This window comes from Heloderma suspectum, chromosome 11 (assembly GCF_057233095.1).
Source record: "Heloderma suspectum isolate Gila_16-S chromosome 11, 16-S_ref, whole genome shotgun sequence".
In the NCBI taxonomy this organism is placed as follows: domain Eukaryota; kingdom Metazoa; phylum Chordata; class Lepidosauria; order Squamata; family Helodermatidae; genus Heloderma; species Heloderma suspectum.
The window spans coordinates 6,266,256-6,278,717 of NC_139468.1; the positions used below are offsets into that span (position 1 = coordinate 6,266,256).

Genomic DNA, 12,462 nt, shown 5'->3' on the forward strand with positions numbered 1-12,462 from the left:
AGCACTGTACTTCACACGGTGGCCAGTCAGAGGCCGCTGGGAAGCCTGCAAGGTTTGTAGGCAGTATTTTTCTTGTGCTGCTGCTCTCCAGGAAAGTCTATATTGGGTGAGTTTGCATGTCACGCTAAGCCATGCTGAAGATAAGCCACTGCTGGTTGGTTGTTCATTCGATAATGCATGTTTCGTCCAACAGACGATCAGGTGCATTGCATCTTGTCATGGGTTGTTTCCCCCTTGGTCCTCCCACCCACTCTTGGCATGTATCCCAGGCACCTTTGCAGCAGAAATCCTTGTTGCCTCGTTCCCTACATCAGCACGCTTTCTGCAGTTGGTCCCCTGGGGTTGCTGGCTCATGAGGGAATCTCCCCTGTCGTGCATCAAATCATGCCAAATGCAGATAATTTTCTGAACCCTTCTGAACGCAGTAACACATTTACAAACATCATCATCATCATTCGGAGTCTCGTGCAAGTGTGCAGGACTGCAAGACTGCCTATCAACTATACAGCCAGCATATCCTCCTCTTGTCAATATCCTTGTCAATTTTACTCCCCACTTCCCCACTTGCCTTGTTAGTGAACACCTTTTTTAAAAAAGGTTGCTTCACCTAGCTCCTTCTCCTGCTGCTGCCAGCCACTTTTGGCTCCCCCCTACCCTTCGTGCTTGGCGCTTCCCTCCACTGGTCTCCGTTGTTAGCTGTCATTATCTGTCTGTCTGTCTGTCTGTCTGTCTGTCTATATACACACACACGCACACACACACACACACAGATATGTAGACATATACACATACATATAAAATTACATTTATATCCTGCCTTTTTCCTCCTTAGGGAACCCAAGGCAGTGTACATAATCTTTCTCCCCTCGCTGATTTTAGTGTCACAACAACAACCCTTGAGGTAGGTTGGGCTGAGAGTCTGTGACTGGCCCAAAGTCACCCAGCGAGCTTCCATGGCTGAGTGGGGACTAGAACCCAGATTTCCTGACTCCCAGTCCAACTCTCTAGCCGCTACACCACACTGGCTCTCTCTCTCTGTAACCCATCTATCTATCTATCTATCTATCTATCCATCCATCCATCCATCCATCCATCCATCCATGGGTTACAGAGCAGTAATGAGGATTAGTAAAGATACATAAATTTCAAGGCAGAGCAGTGACGTGGATTGGTAAAGATACGCAAATGTCAAGGTAGAGCAGGGAGTGAGGGGGATCAGTACAAATATGCAAATTTCAAGGAAAAGATACGCAAATTTCAAGGAAAAGCAGGGAATGAAGGGGATTGGTACACATACGAAAATTTCAAGGCAGAGCAGTTAATGGTATCAGTAAATATATGCAAATTTCATGGCAGAGCAGTAAAGCAGAGGGGGAAATTACACAAATTTAATAGCTGTGGACTTTTGAATGTGCGCATTTGTGCAACATGGAAGGGGAAAAATGGTTGCAAGCGTGTTTGGGACATTCTCTGTTGTCCTTCCTTCTCTATTTTTAGGAGCATGGGGTGGAGGGCACTGACAAGGGATGAGGGAGGATGGCGGCAGCACTAGCGAGATCGTGCAGACGAGCAGGGGTTTCGCTCCTCTTGCCGTACTGCTCTCTAGCCATTCCCAGCAACCCACAATGAAGTCACTGTGCTGGGTTAGGACATCATGACAAGCCACCCTGAATAACCCAACAACAAGCCATGAGTTCTCAGGGTTGCTTTTCCGTGGAAAAGAACCCATGATGAAAAAACCACTCCGGGTTCAGATGTCGTGACAAGCTACTCTGAAACCACCTACAGTGACAATCCACTGTGGCTTATGTCATGCAAACTGGGTCATTGCCTCTGAACATGGAGGTTCAGAACGATGACTGAGCGAGAAAGACCCATGTGATTGACTCTGTTAGTGTGGGTCACACATACTCCTTGTGTCACAGGAAGCTAGCCTGGCACCCACACTGTCTTTCAGCCCCAGGCTAAGACATTTCTGTTCTCCTAGGCTTTTAAAATATTTCCATATTTTTAGTATTTAAGACCTACCATTTTACTCCCTGCAGCATGGTTTTAGCTTTTATATCTCATGATTGGTTTTAGTTTTTGAACTAATATTTTACACTGCATCAGTGGGTTGGATCCCGATTTAGTCATACTTAGGGTAGACCCATTGAAAACAATGGGACATGTTAGTCAGGACTTACATGATATCAGTTGGTCTGCTCTAAAGATGACTAAATCAGGATCCAAACCAGTATGATTAATATTTTTATTGTGATTTTATTGTATTTTATTATGCTGTTATTATGTTTTAGATGAAATGGTACAACATTTAGAGAAATCTATTTTAGAAGACATAAATGAATGAATGAATGAATGAATGAATAATAGGATTACATCATGGGGAAGCAGGACCTATGAGTAATGTAGCATTCAACAGCTTTTGCGTTATCAAATCTAAAGGTGTACTAGAAATGTCACCTAGGTGAGAATCAAATCCATCTCCATTTAGAGAAGCAGTGGAGTGTGTAACCACATAACCAATATACTTCTGAGGTTCTGTCCTTGAGCTACCATCAACCACCAGTGCTCTTACCTGATTGGCTGCAGCTTGTCCAATCACAGCTTCATATGGAGGGGGCAACTCAGCTGGGTAAAGCATTCCGGGGCTATTGATGGCCACCTCGTATAAAGCACTGAAGGGCGAATGAGGGAAGTCCAAATGGAGCCCTCTAAAAACAACAACAATAATACTGTTTAATCAGTTCAGTCTATTAAAATAGCCTTTACTTGACCAAAATGGTGCCCTGATTATTTGGGCAGCAGACTGAAATATGAATAATAATAATTATAATAATTATAATAATTATAATAAGGCATTATTTTTAAGACAACTACTTTCAAAAGCTGCAGATAGCAAGCACCATCTTATAGAAAGCAAAACCAACGAAGAGTCTTGTGGCAGCTAATTGACTAACAGCTCACCAGTGGAGGCTGGTGGCTCCGATGTCAGTGGGGTGGTAAATCTGCTCTGGGTTTCAGTCAGAACTCTCAAGGAGCTTTTCAAGGTGCTGAACCCATGTTGGGGATAGGGTTCAGCACCTTGGCTGGCTCCTTTAGAGTTCTGACTGGTTCTGACTGAAACCCAGAGTGGATTCACAGCCCACTGACACTGGAGCCATCAGCCTCCACTGCAGCCCACGAAATCGAATGCCATAATAAAATTTGTCAGTCTATAACAGGGGCAGACAACATTGTGCCTTGCAGATGTTTTGGACAACAGCTCCTACCATCCCTGACCATTGGCCATGCTTGTAGGAGCTTATGGGAAATGTAGTCCCAAACATCTGGAAGGCACCAGGTAACTTACCCCTGGCTTATAAAGTGCCCCAAGACTCTTTCTTGTTTTGCTACAACATGACTAAAAAGGTAAAGGTGTCCCCAACCAGTCGTGTCCAACTCTAGGGGGTGGTGCTCATCTCCATTTCTAAGCCCAAGAGCCAGCGCTGTCCGAAGACGCTTCCGTGGTCATGTGGCTGACATGACTGAACACCGAGGTGCACGGAATGCTGTTACCTTTCCCGCCGAAGCGGTACCTATTTATGTACTTGCAATTTCTTGCTTTTGAACTGTTAGGTTGGCAGGAGCTGGGACTGAAGACGGGGGCTCACTCCGTCAAGCGGAACTCAGGTCTTGAACTGCTGTCCTGCCGACCTTCCGGTCTGCAGTTCAGCGTCTTAACCACTAAGCCACCGCGGTCACAACATGACTGCCCCTCTGGAAATGGTGACATTAAATGAGGCCTCACCCTTCTCTCACACATAGGAAAAAATTAGTTGGTTAAGATCATGCCTGGTACCACACTGGGGCGTCTTATCTAAAGCTTCAGAATTATTATTTTTACCCATATGCAAATGCATGCAAATTTAAATTGTACTCAGTGAATCAACTCAGTTTTGCATGATTAATCAACCAAGAGGTTTTTTTTTAATTGAGTGACAGCCCTACTAAATTACAAATGCCTTTAATGTATGAAAACATGTGAGATACTTACAGTAAAGTCCTATGCATGTCTTCTCAGAAGTAAGTCCAACTGAAGTTAATGGGACTTCCTCCCAGGTAACTGTGTACTAGGGCCATACAGATTTTGTTAAATCCATTCTGTCTGTGTTTCACAGATTGTCCGGTGTCTTTCATTCTGTCGTCCATTCATTGATAGAATCAGATTTATTTTAGGGATGTATGAGAATTTTGTTTCGCTAGCGCTAATGTGCACCTGCACTAATGCACATTAGCGCAAGTGCAAATTAGCGCAAATCCCCCCCAAAAGTAACCAGCCCCTCGCCCCGTCCTCAAGTCTGCATGACTCAGAAAAAGCCAGTCCGCTGTGAACTCATCTGAACCCCCTGTGGATTTCTCCGACACCCTTACTGGATACAGGATTGCAGCCTTGGAAGCATGGTGGTTGGTGACTCATGAGAGTATGTGCTATCTTTTCTTTAAAAGCAACACCACCAGCAGCTCTGGCAGAGGGCCTCTTTACCGTGCGAGGTCTGGTATGAGTCAACAGTGTCAGCTCATCCGTGTCTCTTGTGCTAGATGCAATGTACAGGCTAAAGAAATTAATCACCTTTGTGCTTCTGTCACAGGAGTGCAGGTGTACTCGGGTGGATAGTAAGGCGGAGGTGGAATTGGTGGAATGAACTCATCAAAATCCAGGGTCTGATGCAGGATAGTCCCATGGGGTGTCATGCAGTCTGGGTTTGCAGAATGAGACCTCTGTGGCAGGAACTGAGAAATATAAACAAGAGAGAGTGAGGATTCATTAGGAATAGTAGCCAGTAGATTCTAGGAAGTGTTTCAAGCAGAAGAAAGAGCATTAGCTGTTGGGCTGTGCCCAACATGGAAAAGGCAGAAATGTGATTTCTTCCATACGTGTATATGTTCCCTCTGTGCTGAAGTTCAAGTGAGTTACAGAGAACATCTCTCATCTCTTCTCAGCGCGTAGAAAATAGGCTTTTTCAGAAGATGACAGAAAAACAAAGTCTTGGACACCATTCACAAATGCATATGGCAGCAGAACAAAGCCCCTTGTTGACTTCTACAGGTCATTTATCATTGCTCAATTGGGACCGTCCAGTGCAAAAAGAAGCCAGGATGCATCTCAGAATAGATACTGTGGAGCTGGAAAAGGTGCAGAAAAGGACTACCAAGATGATCAAGGTGCTGAGGCAACTTCGCTATGAGGACAGGCTACAGCCTTCAGGGCTGTTTAGCTGTCCAATTTTGGTTTCAAGATCAAGAACCGTAAGAACTGTTGCCCATTAATAGTTAGCAGCTGTACGGCAGACTGAACATGCAGGCACATGGCTCACCGGCTCACAGTCTGCCACACTATAATATGTACTGCATTTCTATTTAAATCCTAATAATTATTTCTAAAATTACACCTACACATCATCATTCTTTGTTTCTTTATTTATATAGTGTCATCACTGCACACGGCACTGTACAGAATAAAACAATAAAACAGGAAATCCCTGCCACAAAGGCGTACATTTATACATATAAATTAGCATATGCAAATTTTATGCACATCAGTACCATCTTTTGTCCTATTTTGGTGATGCATTTCTTTCTTTTGGCAGTCCGTAAGTGGCTGCCCTATTCCCCATTGGCTCCCAACATCCACATCTTGTTCCTTAAGCAGCCTACTCAATTCTTGACTTCTACTCTCCTTGCCTCTAGTCCTGCCTTATACTTGTTATGTGTCCAGACAGACCATTGACCTGGTTGCAATCTCAGCTGCCCCCATCCTCGACTCTTGCTGTATCTCGTACTGTCTGCCACCCTGATTGGACTGCTTACCTGGTCCCATAGTTTGGCTTGCCACAGACTAAGTCCATACATGTTTGGTCACTCTCCAGCTGGGGCTAGCACTTCAATTCCCTGGCCCTCTGCAATGCTGACTCTTGCTAGGGCGCTGCTGATGCCCTTATCTCAGTGCTCCATAATATTAGCACAGAACTCTTAAATTATCCCCAGGAAAAACCACCAGATGATTTTTTTTTTCAAAAAATGGGTCATATGAGGTTTCCGTTACTTTCTTTCTGAAGAAAAATGATATATGGCTGTTGAAAAGAAAGTATTTCAAAAGATTAAGCAAGAGGAAGTTGGAGCAACTTTTATCCTGCATCCTAAGATTGCATTCCTATTTCTAGTGCTGTGAAATTAAATCCCCATCAAAGTATTAGAAGAATGATAAATCGACCACAGATTTGGTCAACTATGGGCCTCTGGATCCCTGTTAAAAATATATTCCAAATGCAAACCCCCAGTTTGACAAGGGGAGCTGGAAGCTCCGTCTTTATGGGAATTATTAGTCCCATAAAGACGGAAACTCTGTCTTTATGGGTATTAGTCAGCTGAAGAGCATTGACTGTTGACCCTTGGCAGTTGAATTCTGATTCACATAGGTGCTGGTAACGCAACCAACTTCTTGACAGCTCCCTGGCAGGGCTCCTAACACAGGCCTGCAGCAAGTTTTCTCCTGGGAGGAATGTGGATTGTCCTTAAAGGGACAGTGCACAGTTAATTCAGTATGCCTGAATCCAGCACAGAATCATGGACTTACAGAAACATTCTGACAAGTGTGTATCTGCACAGTCCCTAAGCTGACCCACAATGACCAAGCTCAGGGAAGCACTCAAAACTAAGGCCAGCAAAGGCATAGATGGACTTGTTTTATATACCCTGTGTAAGCCCTGTCCCAGACCAAGCTAACTGATAATGACTCTGCCCATCACCTTTCTCCATTCCCTACATTCTCCATTCCCGTGTGACACCCTTCCTAGGTATAGGATACCCAGTCTTAGGCAGACAGTGGTGTAGTGGTACATTTTGAAGTGCAGCCACTCATCATGGCAGACCCCTGAGTCATGCACCCAAGAAGAGAGTCCAAAATAGGGTGGCCATTTATGAATCATCAAAAAAGAGGGCATGCATCACCAAAAAAGAAGAGAAAGAGGACATCGATATGCAAAAAATTTGCATATGCTGATTTATATGTACACGTGCAAATTCAGAAATAATTATTATAATTCTAATACAAATCCAGTACATCTCACCATAGTTTGGAAGACTATGACCTGTGTGCCTACCTGCTCATTCTGCTCTGCAGGTACAATGGGCATCTTCAAGGCCGAGCTCTTCCTTCTGATGGTTCTTTGTCTTTATACCAGATTTGGACTGGACAGCCCTTCCAATAGAGGACAACTTCTAAATAGAGAAACAGTCCTCTGGCAGCCCTTCAAATAGTGGATGGTCCTCTGTAAGAGGACACATGGCCACCCTAGTAAAAATTCAGGCAGCTGTTTTGATCCATATCAACAAACCAGTTCTAGCAGTTTTCATCTCTACTAGGAGCAGGTCTTTTGTAAAGCTCATGGGTCTAAATTGCCCATTCAAGACCAGGCCATCCTCAAACACTTGGCATTACAACAGGGGTCAATATCTTGCCAAGGAAGTTCATTTTCTCCCAGCTACTGTGAGGATTGCAGCTAAGGTCGGAGGAACAGAGAAGTTGGGGTGGGGGGTGGGTGGGATGGCAGATGACGTCAGTGTTGCTGCTAATAAAAAAGTGCAGGTGCTGTGTCCCTGTGCGCCCTGCCTCCAGCACGCCATGGCCATGCTAACTGGGAATGATGGGAGTTGCAGTCCAGCACATCTGGAGGGCAGACACACATGGGCAAACACTGGCCCTGTTTGGAGGAGTCTCCCATGGCATCCCATGGCAACTGTCCATCCCTCCTTAGGAAGCCTCAACAGAATGAAAGCGGCCTGTTTCAGAACGGCCTCCGAAGAAATGGATGGACATCTCAAGAAACCACTTAGAAATATTGCAACAATGATAATTAGTTCTGAAGCGGCAAACGTGTCCTTATTAAAGTTGATAGACAAGACAAATGAAGAAGGGAAAATACTCTGAATAAGGGAATTCCCTTGGAATGCTGGCCTTCTCTTGTGTGAAACGGGTCTTTTGTGTAGCTGTCACTGAGACATTTTTAACCATTAACAAAGCCATCAATCTTCTACAATCTTCCCCACCATTATCCTCAGGAGTTCCTCTAAGTCATTGGTGGCAGGGGTGGGGTGGGGGGGGAAGAGGCACTCCCCACATTCTACCAGTGGGCAGCTGAAGGCTTTGGTTGGGTAGCTTGCTTTGTTGGCAATACTCACTATTTGCAACTGGGGCAAGGCAGCAAAAACAAAAAGGAGAGAGAGCTAGGATCCTATGAGGATTCGGATTTGCCCGAGCAAACACATCTTCAAGCAGGATTGCTTGAAGGATTGTGGCACCCTGGTGGGGGCAACAACAATTTATATTCCACTTTTTTTTCCTCTTGCAAGGAATCGAAGGCGGCTTATATGTTCCTGCTCCTCTCCATTTTATCCTCACAACAACCCTGTAGGTAGGTTAGGCTGAGAGTCAGTGACCTGCCCAGAGTCACCCAGTGAGTGTCATAGCTAAGTGGAGACTAGAACCTGGAACTCTCAAGTCCCAGTCCAACACTCTCAACCACTACACCACACTGGCTCTCACTGATGCCTCTATATGTTTGTTTAAACATTATGTTCCTGCTCTGAAGAGTACCAGATGGCTAGATACAGGGGATGCCATTTTAATTTCCTCCAATGTAGCACTCCTCCAGGGTGTTGTGGGAAATTAAAATGGCAGTTCCAAGACCCAGTAGAAAAACGGGACAAAGTCCCAGGGCATTGGGAAAACAAAGTTTTATTCTTTGGGGTAGCCCAACACATTTCAGTCCTGCACCACATATTCGAGCCTTCTTCTGTAAAATATATTAGATTTGGGGTATTGCAAAAACTCCCCACAAATGACACACACACAAATCCTACTGAAAAAAGAACTCGAGTGGAGTTTAAGGCTGAAAAATCTGACCTCTCGGAGCCTTAATGAAGAACTGCCTCTTTTCCAAAGTACAGAGTTTTCGAGATACTCCCTAAGAATATGGTTTCTCATGCCAATAAGAGCATAAGAAGAGCCCTGCTGGATCAGACTAAGGGTCCATCTAGTCCAGCATTCTGTTCTTTTTTGTTCAAAAAGAACAAGAGGAACAGAAGGGGAGGTGAAGTTGCACTATATGTTAAAAATACGTATCTCTGCACAGAAATACAGGAGGATGAGCTTGGTAGCCCCATCGAGAGCATCTGGGTTAAAATAAATGGAGAAAAGAATAAAAGGAACATGGTGGTCGGAGTCTACTATCGGCCACCCAATCAAGAAGAAGACGAGGATGAAACTTTTGAAAAGCAAATAGCCAATGTTTCAAGGAAGCATGATGTAGTAGTAATGGGGGACTTCAATTTCCCCGATATTTGTTGGGAGACAAATTCTGCAAAACATGGCCCCTCCAGGAAATTCCTGACTTGTGTGGCGGATAACTTCCTCCTACAGAAAGTAGAGGAAGGAACTAGAGGATCGGCTATCCTTGACTTGATCCTAACCAACAGAGATGACTTAGTGGATAAAGCAGCAGTTTACAGGTACTCTGGGGGAAAGCGACCATGTTATACTTGAGTTCTTGGTTCTAAAGGAAGCAAAAGCTGAGTGTAGCAAAAAGGAAGCAAAAGCACATACCCTGGATTTTAGGAAAGCTGATTTTAATAAACTCAGAACAATTAAAAGTAAGGTCCCATGGCAAGTGACTCTAACGAGAAAAGGAGTCCAAGATGGGTGAGAGTTTGTAAAAAAGGAAATTCTCAAGGCATAATTACAAACCATTCCAACAAGAAGGAAAGGTGGAAGACAACCGAAGAAGCCAATGTGGCTTCACAAAAAGCTCAGAGATGACCTGAAAACAAAAAAAAAGACACATATAGGAAGTGGAAGGAAGGCCAAGCAACAAAGGAAGAGTACAGGCAGGTAGCACAGAATTGCAGGGATGGCGTCAGGAAGGCTAAAGCTGAGAATGAGCTGAGGTTAGCGAGGGAGGCTAAAAACAACAAAAAGGCTTTCTTCGGCTACGTGCATCGTAAAAGGCAGAGGAAAGAAATGGTGATTCAGCTATTAAATAAGGATGGCAAAACGATAACAGATGACAAAGAAAAGGCAGAGGTGCTCAATTCCTACTTTGGCTCAGTCTTCTCCCAAAAGAGGGTCTATGACCCCCCTGGCAAAGGCGAAGTGCAGGCTGAAGGGGCAGGATTGCAGCTTGAGATCGATAGGCATATGGTCAAGGAACACCTCATTACTTTGAATGAGTTCAAATCTCCAGGGCCAGATGAACTGCATCCTAGAGTAATAAAGGAACTGGAAGAAGAGCTCTCAGAACCGCTGTCTATTCTCTTTGAGAAATCATGGGAGGACGGCTGAAGTGCCAGATGACTGGAAGAGGCCTAATGTTGTCCCTATCTTCACAAAGGGTAAAAAGGAGGAACCTGGGAACTACAGACCAGTCAGTCTGACATCAATCCCTGGGAAAATTCTGGAGCAGATCATAAAGCAATCAGTCATAAGCACCTTGAAAACAATGCAGTGATTACTCGAAGCCAACACGGATTTGTCAAGAACAAATCCTGCCAGACAAATCTGATCTCATTTTTTGATCAGGTAACCTCCCTTGTGGACTGTGGGAATGCTGTGGACATAATATACCTCAACTTCAGCAAAACTTTTGACAAAGTGCCCCATGATATCCTGATGAGCAAACTAGCTCAAAGTGGGCTAGATGAAACAACTATCAGGTTGATCCACAGTTGCCTACAGAATTGGACTCAAAGACTGCTTATCAATGGGATCTTCTCAAACTGGGGAGAAGTAACGAGTGGGGTACCGCAGGGCTCAGTCCTGGGCCCAGTGCTCTTCAACAGTTTTAGTAATGACTTGGAGGAGGAGGTGCAGGGAATGCTGATCAAATTTGCAGATGACACAAAATTGGGCGGGATAGCTAATACTTTGGAAGACAGAAACAAAATTCAAAGTGATCTTGATAGACTGGAGCCCTGGGCAGAAAACAACAGAATGACATTTAATAGGGATAAATGCCAAGTTCTGCACCTAGGAAAAAGGAACCAAATGCACAGTTACAAGATGGGCAATACGTGGCTCAACAACACTACAAGCAAGAAGGATCTTGGAATTGTTGTCGATCACAAGCTGAATATGAGCTAACAATGTGATGTGGCTGCAAAAAAGGCAAATGCTATTTGGGGCTGCATTAATAGCAGTATAGCTTCCATCCATGAAGTGCTAGTTCCCCTCTACTCAGCACTGGTTAGGCCTCATCTGGAGTATTGTGTCCAGTTCTGGGTGCCACACTAAGAAGGATGCAGACAAACTAGAGAGGTTTCAGAGGAGGGCAACCAAGATGATCAGGGGACTGAAAACAAAGCCCTATGAGGAGAGACTGAAAGAACAGGGCATGTCTAGCCTTGAGAAGAGAAGACTGAGGGGAGATATGATAGCGCTCTTCAAGTCCTTGAAAGGTTGTCACAGAGAGGAAGGCTGGGATTGCTTCTCGATCATCCCAGAGTGCAGGACACGGAGTAATGGGCTCAAGTTACAGGAAGCCAGATTCCGGCTGAACATCAGGAAAAACTTCCTGACTGTTAGAGCAATACGACAATGGAACTTCCATTTCTTCCCCTTCTATATGCCAGGAAGTGATAGGGCCAGATGACATGATCTTAGTTTTTTTAATGTTGAGTTTCAAACCAGCTTTTGCACTCTCCTCTTTCATCCTCGACAACAGGCTCTTTAGATCTTCTTCGCTTTCTGCCATTAGGGTGGTATTGTCTGCATATCAGACGTTGTTGATAATTCTCCCAGCAATCTTAATTCCGACCTCTGATTCATCCAACCCGGCGTTTCTCATGATGTATTCTGCATATAAGTTAAATAAGCAGGGTGACAATATGCAGCCTTGTCGTACTCCTTTCCCAATTTTGAACCACTCGGTTGTTCCATGTCTGGTTCTTACTGTTGCTTCATGACCCTCGTACAGGTTTCTCAGGAGACAGGTAAGGTGGTCTGGTACTCCCATCACTTTAAGAATTTGCCACCGTTTGTTGTGATCCACACAATCAAAGGCTTTAGCGTAGTCAATGAAGCAGAAAGAGACGTTTTTCTGGAATTCTCTTGCTTTCTCCATGATGCAGCGAATGTTGGCGATTTGATCTCTAGTTCCTCTGCCTCTTCGAAACCCAGCTTGTACTTCCGGTAGTTCTCGGTTCGCATACTGCTGAAGACTAGCTTGTAGGATTTTCAGCATCACCTTGCTGGCATGTGAAATGAGCGCAATTGTGCGGTAGTTTGAACACTCTTTGGCGTTGCCCTTCTTTGGAATTGGAATGTAAACTGACCTTTTCCAGTCTTGTGGCCATTGTTGAGTGTTCCAAATTTGTTGGCATATTGAATGCAGCACTTTAACAGCATCATCTTTTAGGATTTTAAATAGC

General features: G+C 44.5%; 1 protein-coding gene across 1 annotated transcript in view; it reads right to left on the bottom strand.

Moving 5' to 3' along the window:
- ENTREP2 (endosomal transmembrane epsin interactor 2) overlaps nt 1–12,462 on the bottom strand; it is a 205,007-nt gene that overhangs the window by 20,811 nt on the left and 171,734 nt on the right. Inside the window, exons 5-6 of the mRNA XM_084816401.1 lie at nt 4,613–4,773; nt 2,579–2,714 (exon numbers count right to left, since the gene is read on the bottom strand). Coding sequence (XP_084672527.1) covers nt 2,579–2,714; nt 4,613–4,773 — 297 coding nt within the window. The remainder of the gene's footprint in view (nt 1–2,578; nt 2,715–4,612; nt 4,774–12,462) is intronic.